General features: G+C 35.5%; 1 protein-coding gene across 1 annotated transcript in view; it reads left to right on the top strand.

Moving 5' to 3' along the window:
- The window catches only part of USP12 (ubiquitin specific peptidase 12), a 33,147-nt gene extending 12,435 nt beyond the window's left edge, over positions 1-20,712 (top strand). The window contains exons 3-9 of the mRNA XM_009882841.1: positions 3,501-3,714; positions 7,257-7,483; positions 12,242-12,318; positions 12,525-12,608; positions 15,036-15,233; positions 17,872-17,950; positions 20,054-20,712. Of these exons, the coding sequence (XP_009881143.1) occupies positions 3,501-3,714; positions 7,257-7,483; positions 12,242-12,318; positions 12,525-12,608; positions 15,036-15,233; positions 17,872-17,950; positions 20,054-20,155 (981 nt within the window). The 3' untranslated portion in view covers positions 20,156-20,712. The remainder of the gene's footprint in view (positions 1-3,500; positions 3,715-7,256; positions 7,484-12,241; positions 12,319-12,524; positions 12,609-15,035; positions 15,234-17,871; positions 17,951-20,053) is intronic.
- The last annotated feature ends 6,037 nt before the right edge of the window (positions 20,713-26,749 follow it).

Below are 26,749 nucleotides of genomic sequence, written 5' to 3'. Positions count from 1 at the left end.
AGGAAATATTTAAGATATGTAGTAAGATGAAAATTTTATTAGTATGATGTCCCATGCACATGGACAATCAGGAACATCCAAGTCTGCCTATCATTCTTCTTTCCCTCTACAGTGCAGTAATGCAAACTATTCAAATCAATGTGTTTCATGAATCAAATCAATTATTTTATCCAATAAGTATGAAATAATGAACATTTTTAATCTCATAAGAGCTACTTGTTTTAATCTCATAAGAGCTACAGTTTATCAGACTGCTAGAGCAGAAAGTTTGATTATTCAGTCTCTTGCAACGGATATGTGTTTTGCAGAAATCCTATTTACTGGCGTGGGCCAATGCAACAAATAAAAGTTGTCAGAGCTGCCAATGCATCAGAGCTGGAGGAACCCTAGTACTGCACAAAGACAGTGTTCTAAGCAGATCTAAGTGCTTGTAGAACTCTTGTTTGGCTTGTAGATCTATGGGGTTCAACATAGTTGAACCAGTTTCTTCCCAGTTGTATGTTGTATGGCAAGAGTAAACTATAAGGCTATAAGCCTTAGTGAGTGTGCAGTGTTTTTGTTGCAGCTTTCCTGATTGTCTCTCTTTTTTTTTTTTTTATTTCCACACAGGTTTGGATGTTGTTTGGAAATTAAAAAAAAAAAAAGAGGTGTGTGCAGTATTTTTGTGAAAGGAAATAATCTGATTTCTCAGGATTTAGAACAGAAGAACAATATGAACTGAAAAAAGAGAAAATTTGGTTTTTTACTTTTCTTAGATATGCACATCTTAAGGTGGTCCTCACAGAAACAAGGACGCAAGCAATAAACCAGTTGAAAATATGGGTTAAAATAACTCCACTGTATGTGGTTGCTATTACATTCCCCCTGAATGAGATAGAGGAGTTTCACTATCCTGTACAGGCTGACAGTTTAAGATACAAAATTACAATGATGGTGTTTATTACCATTTTCTACTGTTATTCTGAGGCAGACTTCACAAGCATTTCATTATACAGCCATCCCTTGCACATCTTCTGACCAGCGTTGTGCTTCTGAGGCAGTGCTAACTGTAAAGTGAGGGGAGACGGAAGGTGTCTGTTGGCCAGGTTAGCAGCAGAGCTGAGTATTGAAGAAGCAGAATTAGAGAGCAAAGGGTGGTGGGAGAATGGGGAGTCTGGAGCAAGGTCTTAAGTGTTTTCTAAATGAGGGGTGTGCTTTTGTATTGAAGTAAAGTAATAATGGTGGTAAGGCCAGCATTTTTTCGTGTACAAATTCTCTATTTACTTAGTCTGGAAACGTCTCCACCTTTTCCGCCTTATTGTTTAGTACAGGTATCATTATAATTTTTTGATGATTGGAAGCTTTTATTTTGAAAAGATTTTAGGTTTTGAAGTGATGAATACTGATGCTTTAGATATAAAACAAATGTGAACTAATTAAATTTTCTTCAGGAGTTTGTTTTCAAACAATCTTCTGTTGCCTACTGTCTTTCTGAATTTGGTTGAAGAAAACCTTTTATGAACTTAATCTGCTTGCTTTTATTTCCTACCTACAGGTATGTAGGTTAACATACATTCATATTAAATTAAACTAAATATTGTTTGGTGTTCCAAGCTCTCTGTTGCTTCATATTTTGGTCATCTCTCACTGCATGTTTGCCATTTTAATTAATTTATCATCAGACTGTTCCTTTTTAAAATTGGAATACGAAATAGCACTTTTCCCATTTGATTTAATTTTAAGAACTTTCTTAACATTTTAATGTAGTTCTCTTTTATGGCTATTTCTAATTATAAACTCATAAATAGTTAGATTACAATATTAAATGTTTGGAGATAAACTACTTAGTGATTTCTTCTGCTTCCTTTAAGGAAAAAAGCCCTAGTTTTCCTCTTAAGTTCACTGACCTACTTGAGTGCAGATTTGGACCACAAAGAAGCCATTATAACCATTTTCCCTAGCTTAATAAAAATAATCAGCATTAATTTCCTCACTTTTTAACATTTACTCTTAAGAGTAATTAATATATTTTTAAAAATACATTTCTTACTCATTCTTTGAGTGTGTCTTGGGTATTTAAAAGGTACTTCTTCATATTTCATTAATTTAAAAGAAAGGAAAACAATTTACTTTCCAGTTTTGTGATTAAATTGCATGGTGCTCTTGTTTGTCATTGTCTTAATCAGGAGAGAGCAAAAAAAACAGTTACTTCCCTGTTATTCCCAAGATGTAAAAGCTTTTAGTTCTTTTTCTCTATTGAAAGAACCTGCTCTTAAAATATCTCTAAATACACTCTTTTTGCTATAGTAACAGTCTCCCCATAGTTTCCAACATAGTTTTAGAATTTGCTACTCGTTTATGCTGTCTTTATATAAAATGTAAAATATAAATAATATTATAAGTATAATATAAAAACACATACAAAATGTAAAAAGTACTATAAATATAAAATGTAAACATTATTTTCACATTTTACAGGATGTGTGTAGTAGGTATGTGCTTCAATTTTCAGGTTAAGTGACTGCAGCTGAAAGGTTGGATTACTTGCTGAGGGCCTTATAAAGATTTTTCTCAAACTTTCAGTGTTAGATAATAGGTTTAGCTGGAGGAGGGAAGCATAAAATGAGAGTGGCTCTACCCACCAACAGCTCATGATGCCTTCACAGAGGTGATGGGTAGGTTTGCAGTGTTGGGGTGAGCTGGAGACAGTGTCAGCGATCAAAAGACTCAACTGCCTAAGAGATGGAAGGAGTCTGGGGAAGAGGGACATCTGGAGTGTCCTGGTACAAAGCGGGTTACAAATGCTTTTCTAGCTGTTCCTTTTCAATTCAGTGGCTTGCCTCCTTCAAAATGCTCATGTCCAAATTGTGCATTCTTTTCCTTTCAGTCTCAGTTTGAAACTACCAACTCTGCCATAGCTAGACAAGCCATAGCTAGACAAGCCATGTTGTATTGTTTTAAGAAAAGTGCTGGATGCCCATCCTGTCACCCTAAAATGAGAACTGAAAATGTAGGAACAGGTTAAAGCAGTTATTTCTGACTTTGATCACAACTAATAAGACTTGGAGAATCCAATTTCGGAAGTGTCTGAGGAGCACTCAATTTACAGCTGAATTTCTTCACAGTACAAGGTCATGCTGTGCCCTGTTCTTTACTGTTGTGGCTGACTTGTGGTAGATGGATAGATATTTTTACCTTGGCATATTTTGGGACCTGTGAAATTGATGGTATTTGTTGAACATTGACCCAAGTAAATGCAAAATATTACTAAGAAATTAAATATACAAGTGAGAGAAAAATCATGTAGTATTGTTCAAATTTACCTAGGTTTTTCCTGCATTTACTTACAGTGTACTTGTTAGTCCTTGTAAAACAGAAGTATGGTTTACTATCTTAAAGTCAAGAAGAAATGAGCTGCAGAAAATTTACCCCTGCTTATGCATTCTCTTATACTTTGGATTTAATTTTACTTTTCTACAGTAATACAATGGAAGCTAATAAATCTCTTTTTTATTTTACAGTTTGGGAATACATGCTACTGCAATTCAGTTCTTCAGGCACTTTATTTTTGTCGACCATTTCGAGACAAAGTCTTAGCATACAAGAGTCAACCAAGAAAAAAAGAGAATCTCCTTACATGCTTAGCTGATCTCTTCCACAGTATAGCCACCCAGAAGAAAAAAGTTGGAGTAATACCTCCCAAGAAATTTATAACAAGATTACGAAAAGAAAATGGTAACGTTTTTTTCCTTTTTCTTGTGTAATAATCCTAGGAATTATGATATAATTCCAAAGATACCATAGTGGAATACCTACATATTTGTTACGCATGGAAAGTGTTTTTCATCCTGCAGTATAAAGAAGTGACCCTAGAATGAGGGTGTAACCCTGGAGCTGTTTTGAGAGAGAATCCTTATCTGTTTTTCTTCATGTAGAACTGAGTATATTGTCAGTGGCTGCTTATGAAATTGCTTGCCAATTTTGCCTCTCTATGAATTGTTTTTGTATAATCAAAATTCACTCTAAAACTTTTGTTCTGTGTTTAAAAAAAACATTACACTCTGAATCCAGGAATCAGTCTCCCAAACTGAGAATGTGGAAAGGACATTAAGACTTCCCTGCAAGGGAAGCTTAAAAACTCACAAATTTGTAAATTCCCTAGAATGTATGCAATACTTAACTTGACCTACTTTTAAAAGGATCAATGAATTTTAAAATCACTAAGTAGTTTTGGCTATTTTTTTTTTTTACTGTAATTGATATCCTAAATTCCAAGAGATTTACAGAGATTTTTAACACTTCTTGTTTCTTATCTGCAGGGCAAATTGGTGGAAATGTTTTAGAAAATAATTCAATGTTAAAGTAGAAATGAAAGCTTTTAATAATGATAATCTGTATGAGGTACCATATTTAACACTGCTGCGATAGATATGTTCACACTGTTGTAATCTCTCCAAGACTATATATGCGGACTAAAAGAGTGTTTAAATGTTATGATGACCATCTCTGTAGTAAAAGCAAGAACTAAAGTAGTATAATGACATTCCTAATTTGAAGTGACCCCTCCAGCAAATGCACACCACGAATTGTAATAACATTCATTGTTAAAAAAAAAAAGCTCATGTAATGTATTGTCTCTTACCTATGCAGAATAGAAAACTGTCGTTCAGTTCTTCAGTAAGTATACTGAAGTTGGTATGCTTGTATGTTGATGCATTTACAGAAATAGTTCATTATGTCAATGAGTGTTGACTAACTATGACAAACGTGAAGAATGGTTCAAGTGGAAAGCAGAAAATAAACCACAGGTGCTATTAAATTCTTTTTAGAAAGTGTTCTTTCTAATGCTTAATAATGTCATGACATTAAAATTCTAATCAGGAGAAGGCAATTGGAAAATCTTCATTAGAGAAGTCAGATGTGAAAGTTCAGCTCTTGTTGGCTTTTGGGGTCTCATTTAATGATGATACTCTCATCTTTTCTACAAATAAATGGCTAAATTGTCAGGCAGCTAAACTGTCAGGACATCATATATGCTATTAAGTGCTTATTGTAAATGTATATCATTTTGAGCTTGAAAGAAGAGTTAGCTAAAGAATCGGGTAGATAAGCAACACTGATCTAGATTCTGTTCCAGTCAGTATCCAGCTATGCCAGGGTGATGACTGAGAACATAATCTTAATGTATTCCAGACTGCAGTGCTGCTATTTCATCTTTATTTTCAAAGTCAGAATACAACATACATATATTAATGACCTTAAAGCTTAACTGGCTGGGAAGCAGCTGGTGGCTTGAAGTCAGCTGAAGGTATACTGTTGTGTTTGCTTAAATTTCTTCTAATCGTAAAATGAGCAATGTGTAGCTTTCGTTCTGTAGTACTTAATGCTAATTTACTAACTGGGCATATAGCCCCGAGAGGTTCATGATGTAACACTGTGAAGACTCTCTGAAGTGTTTTACCTCAAGAGACTTGTAGCTCTTGTTCTGCCTTGACTGACTTGATAAAATAAAGACCTTACAGTTGGCTAGATTGAACTTACTCTTACTTCTCAAAAATAGTGTAGTTCATTAAACAAACTACTTGTTTCATACTCTTGGCTGACCTATTGCACTACTTAACCTCTCCGAATGGTCTAGATTAGTAACAAATTCTCGCTACTTTGCTAGTAACTCAGGATTTTTATTTCTTTTTTTTTCTTAATTTGGAGTTTACTCGTGGATGCCATCAAGTGAATGATAGTGAAGCAAGCTTCCATGTAATCCCTGTATGCACTTCAACACTTAAGCTTCACTGAGTATCTTTTTCATTCATCTTTCCAGTCCTGGCAACTATCCCTCCACTGAAGGCCAGTCTCTTAGTATATTCTTGGACTACAAGCAAATTGCAAGTTATAATTAATTGAAGTAATTGCACCTTAAAAGACTTGTATGATGTTAGTCAATGATATAGAATGCTTTTTAAATTGGCAGGTAAATGTCCTTATAACTATTCCTGGTCAGAGAGAGAAGAGGTAACTATTACTGAATCTGATCAATGCCTTTGTGGTTTTCTTAGTCCCATTCCTAATGTGAGGATTTATAACAGTAGAGGATTTCTCAGGTTGATACCTGAGGGGAATACAATAAACAATGTTTTCAGGGTAGTACCAATTTGAACATAAACAAGAAAGCAGACTTGTAAGAAAGAGAGTTCAACTTCATGTTTTAATCTGTGTCATTGCTATACATCACAAGTATGTGCCAGTGAAACTATTCTTCCACTGAATTAATCCTAAAACAATTATGCTTAGGAATGTTGTTAAACTGACGACTTGAAACAGAAAGTATAGTGAATCCATTATCTATCCAACAAGTCCATCAGTAATAAAGGTGCCTCATATACCAATCACCAGAAGCAATATTTCAGATCTTGAAAGACAAATCTACTTATTACTTGAAGTCCTAATCTGAAACCTGTTTGCTCTTCCTGTGGCTAGAACTTTAGGCTAATTTGACTTGGCTTCTATAAATTCTACTTTACTTAAAGAGCTTTGAGAAAGAAAATAGTTGTTTAAAAATATCAGCATCTTTTAAGTTTTTAATCTTAATCTTGATTATTTTCATTGCTAATATTGATGACACTGTGCTTATTGACAGAGCAGCAATGGATTTTAAATCCTAAAAGTGAAAATAATTAAAGCAATGTTTTGAGCATTTATTGTTCATGTTCTTCCTGTGATAGAACATATAGATAGTTAAACATTTCCCGTCATAAGTTCTCAGTTCATGTCTGGAAAATATCAACATCTAATGCCATTTGAGGTGCCCTGTGTTATCCAAGGCATTGACCTAAGCTTGGCAGAGATAGCGTAGCCCCTGTAGGAGATCCAAATCATCATGGCCTGGCAACTGGAGACTGAACAGGGGGATTGGAACTCAATGATCTTCAAGGTCCCTTCCAACCTAAACCATTCTATGATTCCAGGTGGCACTATACGTACACCTGTGTTTACATAGTTGAATCATGCCCTAGTTTTCTTGCAGAATGGTTCACTCTTCTGGTAATTCTGATCAGCTGAGAGATTTCTGTGAATGTAATCTGATTTGCCCCACCCCTCCCTTCCCATCTCCTAAATTTTTGGCTTAGTTTACGAAGTATGTGTTTTGGGTTGGTGTTGTATTTTCATGAATGATTCAAGACATGAAATAAAGACTGGTTTTGAAATTCGACTTCTTTAAAGACTTTTTTATAGTATAGCATTAACTGATTAAAAAAATCTTCTGTTTTATCTTGTAGAGCTTTTTGATAACTACATGCAGCAGGATGCACATGAGTTCTTAAACTATCTATTAAATACAATTGCGGATATCTTGCAAGAGGAAAGAAAACAAGAGAAACAAAATGGTCGCTTACCTAATGGCAACATTGACAATGAAAATAACAGCCCACCAGACCCAACCTGGGTTCATGAAATCTTTCAGGGAACATTAACTAATGAAACCAGATGTCTTACGTGTGAAACTGTAAGTCTGTATATACTTCGTAAAATTAATTCTTCCATGTTTCAGAACTCCATGTTTTATGATTCATTTATCTCAACAGACTAACGTACTAGATTAATTTATTTCTTTTGAAATCTTACGTTTGTCTGAACATTAGCATTTTTTCTTTGTTAGTGAGAAAATTTCAGCAGCTGATGCATGAATCGTAGGAAAAGGCTTTTGGTTAGTGTTAGGAAAATGCCCAATTGATTTTTTTTTTTTTTTTTTTTTTTTTTTTGTCAGTGTGATCGTAATCAACATCAAAATTTAGATTAGAAAATTCTAAATTGATGTATTCTTAAGAGCAATGAAGCTGGCTACTTGGGGATGTGGAGGACTTCTCAAATTTATGTCTTAATAACTTAATGTCATGCTTAGTGATACATTTCATAAATAAATATTCTGAATCAGTTTCTACCTATTCCTAGTTTTTAAATTTAAAGCCGTTGTAGTCAAGATACTATGGTTGGCTTTTGGCACAGAGAGAGTAGACTGGGATTCTCAAAGAACATAACTTAATATGCACGAAAAGTAATCCTTTCCTAAATACCTGTCCACAGGATTTCTTCTAATACTAGACCCTGAGAAATAAACTCCTTCTTTGAGTAAGCTGTACTAAAATTCCACAATAATAGAAAGCATATATTTCAGAAAAACTCATAATTGAATTTTACCTGCTTGAGAAAGAGAAAAAGCAGCACAATTTGAAAATTACAGTAATTGTGTCGTGATCTATGCCTTAGGTATTGAAAAAGCAAATGACTGTATTTTTTTGTATGACTCTTCATACCTATTTTCCTTAATTAGGTAATGCACACATTTCAGCGTGACGTTGGAAAGCAGGAATTAATCAGATTAAATCTATATATTTCACATGTAATTTTCTCTGTCTTCTAGAAATACCCCTTTTCAAAGAAAATAGCTGCCTAATGTCGTATGTAATGTAGCTGCAGACCTCAGTAGATCTTGGTATTTTGAGTAATTTAGATGCTGAAATGCTACTGTACTTTTTTTCTGGTATATTTCCCTTCCCTAATAACTATTTCATGGCAACCGTCAATTGCTTCTCTTTTAGTTCTTGAACTGCTTTTTTTTCTTCTTGAAACATGAGTTTAGCTTAGTCTCTTAACATGACTGACATCATTACCTTCCCTCACTATGGCACTGTGAACTACCGCTGTCACAATTTTGATCTAGGTACAGTCCTTACTGCAATTTTAAAATTCTGATTTGCTCTCTGCCAGCATTATTAGTTATCAGGCCTATCACAATTTTGAGAGTTTTACTAATATTGCTCAGTTCTGTTTTTCTGTTAGTAGTTGCTGAAGAGGATATGCTGTGTCTGTCTTCCACTGTGCCTCCTTGGCCAGTTGAATTTTAAATTTTGGTGTTATAATACACTTCTTTTAGTATATTAGTGCCTTTGTCTTCCAAGCCCTATCAGCTTCTGTCTATTCAGTACATCAGCTTGTGTCTAATTAAAACAGTGACCTAAAAATGGGCACTTAGAAATACATTTAGACACATTAAACAGGTAATATTACTGAATAGTGTTTTATTTTCAAATATAGTGAGGATATATGATTTTTTTAATGTTTATTGGAAGCTGTTGGTGTTTAGAGTCTCTGTGTTATAGAAATATAACTTAAAATGTCAGCAGTACTTGGATGTAGCTCATGTAGAAGATTATACAGCAATAGCGGATGAATTAGTGCTTCTTAATGGTAAGACAATAACCTTAGTATACTTTTAATTTAAATTTAGAATTTAATGCATACTTAAATACAAAGCGTAATATATCTTTGGTCTAAGTGAGAATGATTATCTTCTAACTGGCCAAACCTACCCAATGTTCCTAAAATCAGCATAGCAAGATTTTATTCTAATTTCAATTGTCCTGATTATAGCAAAGAACTTCTTTCCAGGACACACTGTACCATTAGCCCATCTTTAAGATAAAAAATGAACTGACTGAAGATTTATCCTCAGTTTAAGTATGGACAGTGGAATATAAGGAACATAGATATGATTCTTCAACAAAGAATTTTGTCATGGGTCAAGCCACAGTATAAAAGACTTAAGTTACAAAACAGATTGTAAGTTGTCTTTACATGCTTTTAATGTGATTTCTTGATATCATGCTTTCCCCCTTCCTTGTTAGAGGCGGTATGATGATGTAAATATTACCAAGTTTTGTGGCTAATTGATAAAACTTATCTAGAAGTCCGTTGGTTCTACATATTTCTCTCACAATTTAAGGGAAGAATAAGTATACCATAAAATAATGTAATTGACTTCGTTAAGATTGAATTTGAAAAAATGTGGACAGTACTTCTACAGAGAGAAATAGGAAATTGTCTTGGGTGAAAAGCACCAAATATTGATAATGTTTTTCTACAGCTGATAGTCTTGCTCTTGCATTCAAATGACTCTACAAGGCATACAAATCTGGCATAAAAATCTACAAGGCATAAAAATCTCAGTGGTCTCTCTTACAGGAGTACTATAGAAGACTTAATTATGCCCTACTTTTTTTTTTTTCATTGTTTTTCTGAAACCAAGATAAATCACTCCCTTTGTTTCAGCTCCATTTAAAAATCATTTCTGTCTTAGCACACAGGGGAGCAGTGAGCTGCTCCACGTTGCTAATGAAATTCCAAACGGAAGGAAATACAGATTCCATGAGTGTTAGCCTTCCGAGTTTTCTGTTCTGTGTGGCATTCATCGTCAGAGTACAGCTGAGCTGTTTGAGTGCAGATTACATCCTTGATGTGAGAACAACATACCATCACCTTTAGCCAGATTACTGGAACACCCGAATTCTTCACTATTATTCAGATGCTCATATTAAGAGCTCTCAGATGGCTTTCTGAACACATCAAGGCTTGATTCCGCAAGTGAGGAGGTTTTCTGACCATGTCCATCTTTTTTTGATTCTATAGATGATTTAAATATATAGCATTAGCAACTTTAATCTAAGGAACTTAGTGATGTTTATCTGAAACAGAACCTCTACACAAGGGAGGGGCTGGTTAGAGTGCAGGGTGACTTTTTTATAATTTTTCTTTTTTTTAAATTAAAACTGTATGAGTTAATGTTAAAAAAAATACTAATGTTCAAGAAATCTTGAAAATTAAGAATAGCAATTTCTAAATTATCAACATAGATGGAAAAAATCCGTTTTCCTATTCTTTCAATAAAGCCTTTAATGGTTCCTTATGATCCTAAGTTGCAGAATGGACCAGCTAAGCTGAGAGAGGTTCTTTAAACCAGTATTATCAGTATTATCACTAAGAATGGAAGAATTCTTTTTGCGAACTTCAGGTTTCAGTACCAATCTCTTAACCAAGTACAACATATCCCTTTCCTCTTCTCCATCTCCTCCCTGCCCTTAGAGCTTCTGCATGAGATAAAGCTGCTTGTGAAATCTTTTATTGTTTCATGGAATTTTCTCTGATTAGACCAAGAGAGGAAGAAGTATCTAATTGCATGTCTGAATAACACTGATCACGTGACTCCTTAATTCCAGCTGTTCTAGTTGAAGACTGCAGCAGAGTGTTTTCTAGAACTGACTTTTTTTTTTTTCTGAGCTGTTCTTAATCCCTAGGCTAAGATGTTTTTCACCAGAGTTCTTAGTGCTATAAACTCAAGCTTGATAATTCCAAAAGTGGTTTGCAATGGGATATTAATTCTCAGAAATAGTTGTCTTGACCACCTGCATTTTTCCTTTCATACTCCAGGTATGCTGCCCATAGCAACCATGTGTTTCTCATCTCTTGATAATCAGAGAAAACCTTCCAAATATATTTTTATTCTGAGTTGAAAAGGGAACATAAATGTCATATGTTTTAAAGATCAACTTACTTTAGTTCTCCTGTAGCTGTTTAACTTTTCCTGCATTCAGTCAAGAAACTGCAGCCAGGCAACTGTTCTAAAAGCATTTACTTTTGTACCTGGGAGTCATAAAAGGCAGCGGACGTTCTCATCAGTGGCTCTGAGTAATTCTAGATACAGAGAGGAAACACTAGCAGACAAAAGTTAACGTTGCAGGTTGCCAATTCCTAACCATTGTAATAACGTAGTTGATTTTCAGGGTAGCTGTGGATTTCATCCATCACCATTTTTCAGGATTTGTGATGGAATTTATTCTCTACTTCTAGGAATTTATTTTTTACTTCAATTGTTATTCTTGCATTTTTGTAAGAAATGGCTGTGCGCTATTCTGCCTCTATCAGACCAAGTTCCAAGCTCTCATTTACCAACAAATTTGCTATCTGCTGCTCATTTAAGAGTATGAATCTAGGCAGGAAGAGGCTTCAAAGTATTTGCGCTCTGTCTTAGAGACACTGTGATATGCACATACACAACTTTTGGTTGGAGGGAATCATAGGGGAAGAACAGAGGTGAGAGCACTAAATAGAAGAATCCTAGTGATTGTATTCTTTTGAAAAGAGTGAGGTGTAGAAGAAACTTGGCATTAATGTTGTTGAGCTGAAATCACAGCACAATAACAACTGGTATTATATACCCCCACAGACACATATACACTTCCTTATTCCTGAACAAAATCAGAAACGGAGATCTAGCAAATCTCTGAAATAGAAAGGCCACTTGTAACAATTTTTAAAGGCTGTTACAAGGTAAAAGATGCATTCTGTCGACAGAAAATGGTACTGAAAACCAGAGGTAAATTATTGTAACTAATTTGAGCTATAATCTATTGGTTCTTTTTTCCTGCAGATAAGCAGCAAAGATGAAGACTTCTTAGACCTTTCAGTTGATGTGGAGCAGAATACTTCAATCACTCATTGTTTAAGGTAAATGCACAGATCTGAATTTTTGTAATTTGTCCATGTCTGTTACCTAGAAAGCAGGAAGTAAAACTAAAAGCTTACAAGCTTAGCAAATTTTAGCTTATGTAGACTTAAGATTATGAAATTATGTTTATATTCTACTTGTTTATATGTATAGTTCAGATAAGAAACTAGTATCTATAGCATTTCTTTTTTTTTTTTTAATCCAGGGGTTTCAGCAATACAGAAACTCTGTGCAGTGAATACAAATATTACTGTGAAGAATGTCGCAGTAAGCAAGAAGCACATAAAAGGTACATCAAACTCAGGGAGGGAAAAAAATAACCCATGCATTTCATGAAAATACTCCTTTTGTGTGTGCATGAGAACATTCTTTTTCCCTTAATTTTTCTCACTCTTCTTCCACTTAATGTGGAATGCTTTGTTGCATTCCTCTTGCTTGAATTCAATGAGCTTACTCAATGAGTAATGAGGATCTACGTAAAGCATTTTGGGACTCCTTTGATCATTATTTATTTTACAAATGAGAAAAAGAATGGTCTTAAGACCAAAAGTTAGTTGAAAAGATGAGTTAAAACAAACTGCCAGTGACTAATCGAAGATTACGGATGATGATGAAAAGCCACTGATTTCATGTGATTTTTTTAAACTTGGTTTTATCTTGATAATAAAATAATTTTCCCAGTTGCTTTAAGAATCTGTTTGATAGCATTTATACCTGATTCAGTCAGAATGAGGCTTGTAACTTTTTCTGTTAACTGAGTTTCTGGTTTCTTGAAAGTGTGCAGTTAGTTGTGCTAAACTTCTGCTTAACAGTGTTCCTGAAAAACATCAGAAGCTCTGTGGAAGCCTGAAATTCATTATGTTTAAAAACAATTCTTGTCTGCCTAATAATTCTTCTAGTCTTGTTTACACCTTTAAAGAACCTCTGATTTTGTGTACTGTGTGGTATTTATTATCTGAGAGAGAATTAGGCTGCTGAGTTGAAGGGATGGGAACACTGACATGCTCTACTAGTTATACCACTGATTCTGGTTATTCAGTTTACTGTGGATTCAGCACGTGGTTTTTGGCATATCTCATCTGCAAAGTCTGCCTTCACATGTTGCCTAAGCATACTAATTAGTGTGTATTAGAGGGTTGTGAAGTCAGGTCTGTCCTGTTATTTTCTGTTGCTTTAGCTCTTATTTCTGTGTGGGAGGTAATGTGATCCCTGACCAGTACAAGCTGTGTTGACATAAATCTGTACTGTAGGCACTGCCATATTGGCAAAACACAGCTTTTAGTGTTTATATTTTGCTTTTCATGTGGGGCTTAAGTTCGGTTTCACTGCAATCATAATTTTATTCCATCTTTATAACATGGAGCTGTGATAGTGTCCACTCAACTAACAAAGGCTGTATACTGAATTTCTTCCCTAGTGAAAGAGCTCCTATTATCAAGCACAGTTGCATTATGACAAGAGGACTTTCATTTTGAAAAAAGAAATAGAGCAGAAATCGTATCCATATCTCAGTAATATAATAAAAAATGTAACTCTCCCTAAAAATAGTTGATTCTGTCATCGTTCTGCTCTTCTCCAGCTTTTTTCACTTCCTAGTTCCCTTGTGGGCTGTTGAGAAAATTTGAGATTTCCTACAGGTTACAATCAGTCCAAGTTTAATGAGAAAAAGGGAAGGAAGATGAGTTTTCAAGGATTTTGTCCCTAGCCCCCTATCTTTTGAAAAAGGATTGTCTTGTGCAAATGTATTTCCTGACATTCTGAAAATATGGTCTCAGTAGACATGTCTGAAACTTGGGCTGTGTTGTTGAGACTTTTGAGCTGCCTTTCAGGGCTGAAAGCAGTTCGAAAAATTCAGTACAGTGCTGATCTAAGGCAATTAGCTGTGCCAAGAAGCAGAGCACTCTAGCTTGGTTGATCTGTTAGTATGGGCAAATTTATTGCCCGGAGAGTGGAAGTCTGTGTTTGCTGCCAGGCCAGCTGTGGCTGAGGATTTGCAGGCACTGATGTGAGATCTCAATACCTCAAACTATGGAAAGGGGCCAGTGAGCCCTCAGTAAAACTAGATTATCACTTTCTGGCTTTGCCATGAAATAACGCTGCAACATTTGTACAAAATTACTGTGCTGGAGCACAGCATTATTTTGTTTCGGTAGCATGAGGTAAGGTGAATAACAGTGGGCTATTTGTATCCCTTGGCTATGTTAAATTAATGCCTTGATATGAAAACGTGGAGTAATACATATCTAACAAAGTGGTCTAACTAAGCCTATTTTAAAAAGCTTGTTTGACTTGGCTGATTTACTGAGAAATTCAACTGGAACAGAATCTCTGGAACAGCTTTGTTGCAGTACCTCCACTGTATACCAACTGGGATCTAGGTTTGGGTTTTGAGAACTCAGGAAAGCTATGGGGACGTATATTTAAAAATTGAATTCTGTGCTATGCGGTCATCATGTCTAAATTATTACGTGGGTTCCTCGTGGCTATTCTTATTAAATACATTTGCAAGTCTCTCAGTTGTTAAAGTTTGTCTTTAGTTTAGCAGCACAGGACATGTTCAATATTTGTTAAACAGCTGATTATTTGAGCCTCTTTTACCACTTGCAGAAATTTTTAAAGACTTCAGTAAGACAGGTTTCCTGTTTGTTGGTACCAACTGAATGTTTTGGCTGGGTATTGGAAATACTGTTGATTTGTTTTTTGTTTTTTTTTTCAGGATGAAAGTGAAAAAGCTACCTATGATTCTAGCTCTCCATTTAAAGAGATTTAAATACATGGATCAACTGCATCGATACACAAAACTCTCTTATAGAGTAGTTTTTCCTTTAGAGCTTCGTTTGTTTAACACCTCAGGAGATGCCACCAATCCTGACAGAATGTATGACCTTGTTGCTGTGGTAGTTCATTGTGGAAGGTAATAACTATTTTATGCAAGGGATTTTTGTATAAGGTTAACTATGTTTAAAAAACAAAACACCTAATATTACAAAACTCTTAATAGAAGACCTCTTAACAGAGATGTTTCTTGGGAAAGTAAGTTTTGTGGGGACAAGCTACCAATCCTGACAGAACTTATGTCTTTATTCCCATGATAGTTCATTGTGAAAAGTGATAACAGTATGTTTCACATGACAGATCTTTGTATGAACTGAACTATGTTTTTAAAAACCCCACAAAACACGCAATATCATATAACTAATAAAATGTAAAGATCATTTTTTAAAAAAGTTTTGTAGGAAGGAAAGCATTATAGAACAGTTTCCTTTATCAGGTATTTCCTTTAGGATGTTGTTTGTTTGGTTTTTTTTTAAGCCTTGAGCAACAGAAATACATTGATATGAATTTTGTAGATTACTTTGGTTCGATTTGTATTTGATTTTGCTATGTTCAATAAATGTTCTTGTGGCTTCAAGTCTTAAAATCAGGGCTGCTCTACAAACTGCTTACTGAGTAGATAAAAGCCCCAAAGTTGAAAATGATGATTTAAAATCTAGCATTGTAGAATAATTTATGCTGTGAGGACAACTACTTAAAGCTCAGAGCAGAGCTAGCTTTGACCTTATATTAGGCTGCACTAGGCTCAATTTTGTGACTAGGAATGCTGATTTCACTGTCTCTTTGGGCAATTTGTTCCAGTCCATCAGTGTTTTCACAGTGATTTCCCCAAGCCTCCCCCTTCCTATATCTGGGCAGAATTTCCCTTGCTGAAGTTTGTGACCAGTCTCTTGTCCTTTCACTGTGCATTTCTGAGAAGAGCCTGGCTCTGATTTCTTTATAACTCTTCTGTTTGAGGTAGTGGAAGACAGCAGTTGGATTCCTCATGTAGTCTTCTCCAGGCTGAATAAAGCCAGCTCCCTTAGCCTCTCTTCATCCGTCTGGTGCTGTAGCCCTCTGACAAATGTAGTGGCCTGCCACTGGACTTCCTCCAGATTATTAGTCTCTCCTTTGTACTGGAAAGGTCGTGTCTAGAATTCCATGTCCAGTTCTGGGTCCCAGTATGCAGAGTGGTGGTGATTATCACTATTTTTTTTCTTGCGTGACACTGTCCCCATTTCTAAAGCCAAGCTTTTTTTGGTTACCCCACGCACATTTAGGTCTGTGCTGGCCATGCTCCTTTTTTCCAGTCCCAGTCTCTCCTCTGAAGAGCAGCCCAAGGGCTGCTACTGCTTTGCGTTAACCCTGGGCTCTGAGAACCTTGGTGCAGCCACAGTAAAAAAAGCTCATTATAGCCGCACATACGCTTAGCTCTGTCACCAAAATGATGCACTGCTAACAGCTCAACTTTTTGAACTTCTAGGCTCACCTAGCCAGCTGGTTTGTACCTGATGCTGTTGTGTGGAGTTAGTCTGGCACAAGACTTCACGTTTATACTTGTTAAACTTCATGAGGTTCTTATCAGCCCGTTCTTCCAACTTTTTGAAGTCCTTCAAAGTGGCAGACCTGCCCCCTGGTTGCTACTTCGTGCCCTTTGTTCCACCCCCACCCGCATTCCTCCTTAAATACCCATAGGATAAGAGTAGAGGTAAGATGAGTAGATCTCAAGTTGGCCAGGATGGTTTGTCTTTGTGCCATAGTCTTCTGAGACACTCTTGTTCTGGATTTTAGGGAAAATAGAACCTGTCCATTTCTGGCCATTCTGTCCAATTCTGCCCATTTCTGTCTCCCTCATTCAAGCTGCAGTCTTAGAAACTTACCTGTTCTCAGAGCCATGGCAGGAGATGAACCCTGTTTTCATTGGATTATGTGATTTGGCACGCAGACATGTCCCTCACAGATGGCAACCTTCACTCTGTATAACTGCTGTTAGCCGGTTAAGGCAGTTCCAGAACTGCTTTAACTAGTTGTCCAATTTCACTTGTAAGGTTCAGCTATTTCACGAAGTGTATTATTTCCTTACTTGAAATCTAATTAGAAATAGGGCACTTTCAAAGTTGTGGGTTTTGGGTTTTTTTGTTGTTCTGTCTAGTCATGGAGAAATTTCTTGTGTTCCATAAACTAAAGAGCTGCGCTTTATAACAGTTTTAATTTAATTGGGAGACCTTCTTATTGCTTCTTCAAGAATCTCAAGGATTCTTGAGACTTCTGTCAGTTTGATTCAGTTTTTGTTTACAGTGGACCAGATAAGGAGATTCCTGAGTGAAACTGTAAACGAACAGCAGCTCTACAGCTTTCTTTCTGAAGATCAGAAATAGTATGGGATCTGTTCTGTCCCTATGAAACACCAGATTTTTTTCTTTATTTAACTTATCTGTCTCTTTCTTTTTTTTTTTAAACTTCATTTATATTTTCAATGCCTGTGCTGCTTATTCCTCATTTGAAATTATAATCCTTTTTTTTAGCACAATATTAAATGTAGAGATAAGTAAGACCTCATTATGATGATGATATAAATGGAGGGGAAAAAAGAAAAGAAACACCCAAACAGAAATTATACTGGTAGCCATTTTAATTACTGTTAAGTATTGCTTTTCTACAAGAAAAGAGGAATTTGAAATACATTTGTACATACATGTGTGTTATTGTCTGTATTCTTTTCTAATTTTATTTTACAGTGGCCCTAACAGAGGACACTATATTGCAATAGTGAAGAGTCATGATTTTTGGTTGCTTTTTGATGATGATATTGTTGAGGTAAGCGTTGTGTAACCTTGGATTTTTTTCTCATGCCAACCAGAGTGCATTCCTCGTGTGTATATGGTTACTTAAAGTAAAAGGACTAGTATGCTAATGAAAAGAGGGTTCAACCCCAGCCTAAATGAGCAATAACTGTGAGTGCAGAGCTATGCTTTACAATTTAACTGTACAATACTTTGAATTGCATTTTGGTTTTTATACTTCTTGAAAGAAGCTTCTTTATTTATGGCCGCTGTCTTTCACCTTTGTTTAATAAGCTATTTCTGTGGCCAGAAGACATTGCAAATAAAGATATAGATAAATTCATTTTACTGCGATTCTTTTCTGAGAGCAATTTGTTGGAGCAAGCCATTTGCTTCATAGTTTTTAGGAGCTTATGATTTAATGGAATGCATCAGTCTGGTAGTCTGTTTTACTGAGTATTCTGGGTTGTTTCAGACAAGGTGTATCAAAATAGGAAGTGACTTCAGATTTCTGAGATTTCACCTTAAAATTTAAAAGTTAATCCCAGAAACAGGAGCCTTTTGTCTCTGGTGGTATTCTTGCTAATATTTGCCATGCTTCCAGGAATTCTTATTGGAAAAAAAAAAAATTCTAACTAATTTCTTGGAACAGCAGAATTCTCTTCACCAGTTGTGACTTCATCTTCTTTCTATTTTAGCAGTTATCTTTTATTCTTTATTGAGAGACAGAGCAGAAACTGCTTGTGTCTCTATAATATATCATCTCTTTTTTTTGTGCGTGTGTTCTGTCATCTTCCTTTTTTCCCTCTTGTCTATGCTTATGCATGAACAGAAGTATGATTGTGCTGTCCAAGCCCTTTTCCTGACTTTATTTGAATTAATTATATCTATAAAATGAATAGTTTACATTTACATTACAATACACAAGAACTGCATAATTGAAAAGAAGAAAAATGAGTGAGACAGGTATTGGACTTACATAGTTAATTGGCAGGACCAGTCAAGGGTATTGAAGAGGTCTTATCTCCAAGCCATGTTATGGATGTTTTTTCACACAGGAAATGACAAACATGGAAATATACAGAGCTGTTAGGAAAGTAAAAGGATTGCCTCTGTGTCTTATCAAGATACACAGTAAATTGAAATGTCTCGACAGGGTCAAAAGTTCACTTTCCTGCAGGGAAAACAGAGTGCTCTGTAGTAAATCTCACATAATTTCACAAACATCAGGGACAATCTTTCCAGTTCCAAAGCAGTAACACCTGCCAGTAATGTGTTTTGTTTTTTTTTTTCCTCTTAGCCCTTCTAAAGAGGAAGGAAAGAAACTTTTTGTTCTTAAATATAAAATATGTAATTGACTTCTAGGCCCATGGTTCATCAAGTTGGAAGGCTCACTACTTCCTGAGAGAGGTTTTACTTCAAATAATGGGAATGAGATTAAGTAAAATCTGCTTAAGTGAAGGAAAATTTATCTTTCTGACCTTTTGTTGTTTGTGTCCTAATTGGCTTTGATTTTAAAATGTGGCAAGAGAGCTTTCTTTCAATTTCAGTTTCTTTTTTAGCCGAAAATGATGTCAATGAAAACTGTAAATTCTCTTTTCACCTTCTTAACAGAAGTTTTGCATCTTTCCCAAAAATCTTAATTATAGGAGGCTCTCTGAGCTAAACAGGATCACAAGCAAACATTCTGTGTGAAAAACATAGGAAAAGTTAGCCTTCATTCTCTGCCTTCTACTTATTGTCCTTGGCACTTGATTAGCCTACACTGCTTAGAATTAGAAACGATAGTTTGAATTAGAAATGATAGTTCTTCATACTGATATAATGTCTCAATGGGATATTGTTGTCTTTAAAACTTTTCTGTGTGAAGTTTGTGCAAGCAATGCACTTAAGATTGCATTCGCAGGAGGTTCACTTAATACTTAAAAACTTATATGTAATATACGTGTAGCCGCTCCACTCTGTACAGTTGATGGCAGAGGGGAAACCAAAACATAGTAAGTTTAAGAATTATTTGGATTTTGTTACTTTATGTAATTATGTGGAAGTTATTTTTGTTTGTCAACAGTTTTTAGAATGGAACTTTCATGTATATACAAGATATTCTTATTTTAAATTTTTGGGTTTTTATATACAGAAAATTGATGCACAAGCTATTGAAGAATTCTACGGGTTGACATCAGACATCTCAAAGAACTCTGAGTCTGGTTACATCCTCTTCTATCAGTCTCGGGATTGAGGGGGAACTGTAGTGAAGAGAGATTTTTATGCCTCACATCTTCTGTATCTTGGAATGGAGCAAGCACTGAAAAAAAAGGAAAACAGGGAGCTCCAGGGGCTGTAGCACAGTTTGCACACAACTAAGCAAAGAGTTTGGGATTCTTAAAACCTTTGTATCGTGTTCATTTTATTTGCTCAGGTATCATGCTGACTACACATCTCCACTGCATCCCATAAGCAAAAAGAGAGATACCAGCCACTCTTGCAGGAGCTTTCCGTTAGGTAATACTATCTCTGTGGTCCTAATTCAAAGCCCGTTAAGGTCACTGGAGAGCCTTTCATGGACTTCAGTGGAATTTGAATTGGGTTCTAACTGCACTGCCAGATTGGTGCAATAGGAGCATTAGAAATCTGTCTTTTATACAGACTTTGTGTATAAAAGGTAAAGGACTCTTTGTGAACTTAGTTTCCTGTGCTTAAATTTAAAAGAATGAGGTTGGGAGGGTTAACGTATAAGGAAGAAGATACATCTGGACCCAACTCAATTGCCTTCTTGATGGTAGTAGTTTAACTGAAGATGTAAACTGGTGTCAGGGAGGCAAGTATGTTTTGCTTCTCTGAAGAAGCTTACATTATTTATAATGTATGATCAGGAACAATCAGTCAAGATTATGGCTTTTAATCTCCGTATGGGGAAAGATTTGGTTTGTAATAGTTTATTTTTATTTATAAATTATTGTAACTTAGGATCTTGTGTATTGTCCTTTATTCTAGCAAGTATTGGAAATTTTATATATTAATTTGAATTAAAACTAATTGTGTTTAAATGTTAATGAGCCAATATAAATTCTAAAAACAATGCTTACAATATCTCAAAAAAAAATGAATAACACAGAAGAGAGATTTCCTTCTAGAGGAACTGGTATCTAAGTGAGGTACTTTATTTAATTGAATTAGAATATCCTCTTTCCATTAATGGGTGAAAAAAAAAGTGATCAAACTGTCACACAGAAGTCTTTAAGAATGCATATCATAAGAAAATGATGGTGCAGTGGTGGTATACTGGTCTTTATACTTCTTTAATAATTTGTTAATGGTTCATACTCTAAGCAAGTTAGAGTGAGTTGGATCAAAGTAAACCATTTTAAGAATATTATTCCCTCTCCTAAAAATGGATCCACTTCTGTTCCCAGTGGCATGGGTGACTATCTCAAAAACCACTCAAGGTCTCAAGTATAAATTACATCTGAATAATAAGAAATAGGCTTGGAATTTCATGAGACTGAAGATACCACATTCCTTTAAAAGTAATAACACTTAAGTCCTGTAGAATGAAAATTTCTGAAACTAAGCAGTTTATCTTGCTTTAGGTTTATGAAACAATAGCATTAAGAATTAAATCTTGACAGAACACCTGATCTGTAACAAAGGTGAACTATTGTGATTTGACATTCTTCCACTTACCAGTACATTGTCTGACTGTAGCTGAATGCAGTTTCTGGAAGGTCATGGGATATGCATTCCAGATCATGGCAATCAGGTCTTGGATGTCCTTGTCACTCCCTCTTCAGTTACTCATTTTTACATTATTGTAATTTTCTAAGGTTATTTTATTGATACTGTTACAATTTTTAAAAAGAATGTCTCCTGTCTGCTGCTATAACTGACTATTTACTTACTTGTATCTTTTAGCTCAGGAAATGACTTCACCTATTCACTCAGTTGAACAAATCATTAACAGGGTCACTAAATAAATTGGGCTATTTTGCAACTGTCATGCTGTAACAAATTGCTTTTGTAAAATGCAAAGTTTCTAAAGCCTTGGTTTGGCTAGAATTCTTTTATATAAAATTATGTATCATGATTAAACTACCAGCATTGTAAAGTAAAGCTTAAATATTGTGGGAGATGCACAAAATATGATTGGATTTTTCTTAAAGGATTCAAATAATTTTAAAACCTTTTTTCAGCTTTCAGTGGGAAAAAGGTTAAGGGGTGAATCATTTGGATAATAGTGCATGTTAGAAGGATGAAGTCCTTTGCATACTAAAGGTACAGTATTGTAAAAGAACTGTCACATTACTTTTTGCTAATTGGAAATGTTTGGGGTTTTTTTTTGTTTAGTTAAAAGCTGAGGCTAGTTGTTGAGTATTTTATACCCTAACAAAATTTAAAACGTTTTTGTTGTTTCACTGGTTTTACTCCTGCAATGTATTTTTATAAGATACTGACTTTTATTTTGTATAGGGTTCTTGAGATAGTATTCCAAATTATATATTTCATTTTTCTTTTAGTGCAGCTGAAATAATTGTGAATTCCTAATTAAACCAATATCAAAAACTGCAACTTAAAAAGAAAAGAGGCAGGGAAGTACAAAATATAATAGATTGATATGTAAAACATTACAGGATTTTTTTCTTGGCTGTAATACAGTGGGGAGTGTGGGAAAGTTGTCAGTTGTTGTAAATGGTGGAAATTATTTGCTGTGTAACTATGTAAATGTTAATTGGGACTATGGTCCCCTATTTTGTATATTGGAACAAAAAAATTCTATTAAATAAAGTATGTTCTCTAAAGGTAAGTACTGTATCCTTTGTGGAGCCTGAATGGTCAGTCCAGCTGCCTTTTGTGCTTTTCAGTGTTTTCAAACCTAAAAAGTATCTGGAATTTCCTGTATTAAGCTAACTACCCTGAGCCATGGAGGGACAAGTGTGTTTAAATACACTGCATTATAAATCTTTCTAGGTGTGTTGTTAAGAAAATAGTTCAGTGGCAGCCATGTTTTTGCTGGTGTACTTCTCTGGAGTTAGTTTTTAAGTTGTTGGTTTCTGAACAAGAGGAGAAGGGAGTGTTTTGAAATACTGTTCTTTCGTGATGTACATTTCCTCAAGAAAATCTGTACCTTGCTATAAAATACGCATCTGAGTTACATAAGGGATTTCTTGGATCGCCACCTTGTGGGAGGGAAAACAGAAGGAAAGAAAAATGGGGTTGTTTACAGCACTAACATAAGAGAGAGGCTGACCAAAGAACAAGAGTCCAGCATCAGCAGAAGAAGATGCTGCTGGTTACAATATCCATGTATGATTTGGTATCAAGTCATTCTTCACTTGGAGTATACACTACTGTTTGTAATGAATGTATGTACTTCCAGTTTTACAAACAGTTTATACACTGCCTGATTTGTAGTTGTGATACCCACATCCATAGCCTTGAACTGCATGAAAATTGTGACTTTTAGGTGTTCAGGTACATGTATGAATGTTTAAATTGAATTGTGTTTTCCAAAGTTTGTCGTACATCAGATTGCATATCTTTAGGTGGCATTCAGATGTTAGCACCTAGGGATTTGATGCCACTTCAGATCTCCTGCCATACCCTTCGACACCTTCATAGGACTGGCAGGTATAACACAAGACACAGAGAAGATCTGCACCCTTCTGGAGGAGCAGCTTGAAGCCAGACAAGACATCTCAGCTTGTTCCCCATGTCTGTCTCAGTGTTTCCACAAGCACTATTGCATATGCACTATTTGGATCATATACAGATGGAAGTCTGTATTGCTTGGTTACTTTTCTGTGGTGATGTTTGTAAAGTTTAAAACCTGAAGTATCTGAGGCCTCTAGTTACTTTCATAATTCCCTTATTAAAATTAAAGGAACTTTATATTTTGCTACTTGGTCTGGTCTCTCAGCTGTAGGTTTAAGATAATCATGTGTAGACTTACTATGAAGCTCATCCTTGTAACTAAAAGAAATTTTGATATGTGAAAACTACAGTCTTCATTTACCGGAACTTCCTTTGCTTTGTTTCTTCTTACCTTTTTCTACAGAAATTTCTGATTTCCCTTACCAGAAAAAAATCTTAACTGTGTACAGTTAATGTCATAAACAGATCCTCATAGCCTTCCTCATAACTGTTCATTCAAAATTAGTAGTTGTTCCTTAGTATAGTATGCATCCACAATATATAGAAGACCAGGGATGAATTCTCTTATACACAAAGCTTTGTCTACTTATACACATGAAGAGGTGACATCCTTTTTTCTGTTTAACTGCTGACTTTGTTCAATGACAGAATTTGGCTTGGGCTGAAAGGCCAAGTGGGAACTTTCAGAAAGTGAATCAACAACTGAGGATGCCAAAAAGGGTTGGGTGGTGGTTTGTTTGGGTTTGTTTTGGTTGGTTGGTTGATTGTTTTGTTTGGTTTGGTTTATATTTTTGTGTTTGCTTTTTGTTTTTTTAAGTTACCTGAGAGCAGTTATTTGAAACTAGTGTGTCATCCCTTTAAATGTATTCAGAGATTAAACCAGCAGTACGTGTTACCTGTAAGAGGAGAAAACTTCTTTTCGGTACATGTTAATAATCTGTGGCTTGCAGTATTAGATTGCAGATACTTTTGTGACTTTTTTTCTAAAAGTTGAAATAGTCCAGATACAGTTTGTTTGCTTTCTTAGAATGGCTTTATAGTGGAAGCTGTCCACTCCCATACCCCCCACCCCCCTTTGGCTGGGTTGATCTTAAGTTTGAGTGCCTTAGAAATTCAGTCTTTGTTTTCCCCCTTGATAATGCAATATGCACATTTATGGTGTCTGTCTTACAAGGCTTCAGAGTCCTCCAACCTCTGACAGCATAACGTGAGATGTATAATACATTAGTCTTTGCATTACATGCAAGCCTCCAAGTACTCAATTGTTACTGAAATTAATATTCTACATAGTCTGTATTCAAGGGTTGTTCATTTTGCAGCAGCTTTGCTACTGATTGATTGTTATAAATTAACTATGCAGGTCGACTACCATGCAAACAAACACAGGCTTCATCTTTTAAATACAGAGATGTCTGGAATCTATTGTTTCCAGTTTTAAAAATAAAGCATGGTGAGGCAGAAATAAATTTTCTTTGGTCTGTATTTAAAAATGGCTGCAAAATCATCTGACTTCCCCCCCCCCCCCCGTAAAGTGACTTGATTTTTAAGCTAAACCTAAGAATCTGCTGTTATGGTTGATGAATCCCTTTGGGGGAATTGTATAAGAATGTGTTGGATATATAAGGAGGATTGTTTGCAGACATCACCGGTTTTGAAATTAACTGAGTAATATCTTCCAGTTTCTTCCCTGAAGTACAAATAAATTATATTCTCTCTCTCCCTAATGGCTTGTGATTGCTGCCTGCATAAGAGATTGTAAGGGCTCAGAAAAGGGCAAGGTACTTTCTACATAGCTCTTTGTATAGACCTTGTATTGACAGCATTAGGGAGCTTTAATTACAGAAGGATCATCAGTCGTGTCCTTAACCTGCGGAATGCAGATCATGTAATCCAGGAGAGAAAATGCACAGCAGGATCTGTCACAGAATATGGAGAAGTAGCTTTATAATTGTTTACTAACATACTAGATATAAAAGCACCATTTTCTAAAAGACAAAATGTTACATTTAATGCAGATTTCTGGTGTTGGGAGAATTTAGGGAGTGCTCAAACCATCCTGCCATTCTAGGCTTTTGTTGCTTATTAAAGAGTTATGCCTCTGTGTGTGTGTTTAATTTGCTATTTAAGCCTGTATTTGAAGTTTGCATCTGTACGCAAATTTGTTAGGTTGATGTGATTGTATTAATGAGTGCTCCTCCAGAAACGTTTTATGCTTGTATGTCAGTCAAATGGAATATAGTTTTTGGTGGTCTGATCTACAAAGCATTTTCAGCTATTCACTAGGATTCATTTTTATATTTTCTGTTACTGATTTTAAGTTAGAAAAAATAATCTCCAAATATTTTATTAGCATGCTATGTTATTAAGTGGTTCAATATCCATGGATGCCTAAAAATCTTACTGCTGTCAAGAACTTGAATGTCATCACATTGTAACGCAAGTTGGTACTTGAGCTGTGATCGTTACGTTATTTCAACTCTATTTCACTCAATGTTGCTTTATTGTAATGGCTGCTTTAATCAGCTCTCATGAGATGTGCTAATGACATTCAGCTTGAGTTGCATACTTTCATGCGTGCACATTTATTTGTGTTTCTAGAAGCCGATTATCCTAATGTTATGTCACGTCAGTCTTCTCTCTGCATTTTTCATGTCAAGGAAGGCTGCTGATACGCAGCTACAGGAAATGTTTGCTGAGTTACTGAGTTGTATTTCAGAGATGAGATCAATGTTTAAGATTTTTGCACTGAAAATATCTGGAGCTTTTGCCTTCTAATCCTCATGCCTTTCTGGTGAAAGTACTCTTCAATATCAAAACCACTTTTTTTTTGCAGTCATGAGATTGAACAAATAGAACCTTGATGTACCCCTTTCTTCCTCTCTTGAAGGAGACTCTGAAAGGCGTTCAGCGTTTCTCACCAAGATTGTTACAGAACCAGGAACATACTTGAAAAAGGAAATGTTTGTTTTATAGCAGATAGCCTTCAGATTATTTCTGAGTTTGCTTGGAGTTCAGTGTGGAGGCACAGCGATGTTACACAGAGATCTATCAGAATGAATAGCAGGTTACGTTAAGACCCGTTAGGAGCTGGATACCAAGGAGGTATCACTGTGTTTACGAGTCCCAATGTATTGCAGCAGGACCCAAATTTTGCTGGTCTCTTCATCCGTGATATTTGCAGAGC

This window comes from Charadrius vociferus, unplaced genomic scaffold (genome assembly GCF_000708025.1).
Source record: "Charadrius vociferus isolate BGI_N301 unplaced genomic scaffold, ASM70802v2 scaffold93, whole genome shotgun sequence".
Lineage (NCBI taxonomy): Eukaryota > Metazoa > Chordata > Aves > Charadriiformes > Charadriidae > Charadrius > Charadrius vociferus.
This window is presented reverse-complemented; position numbering and strand designations above follow the sequence as displayed.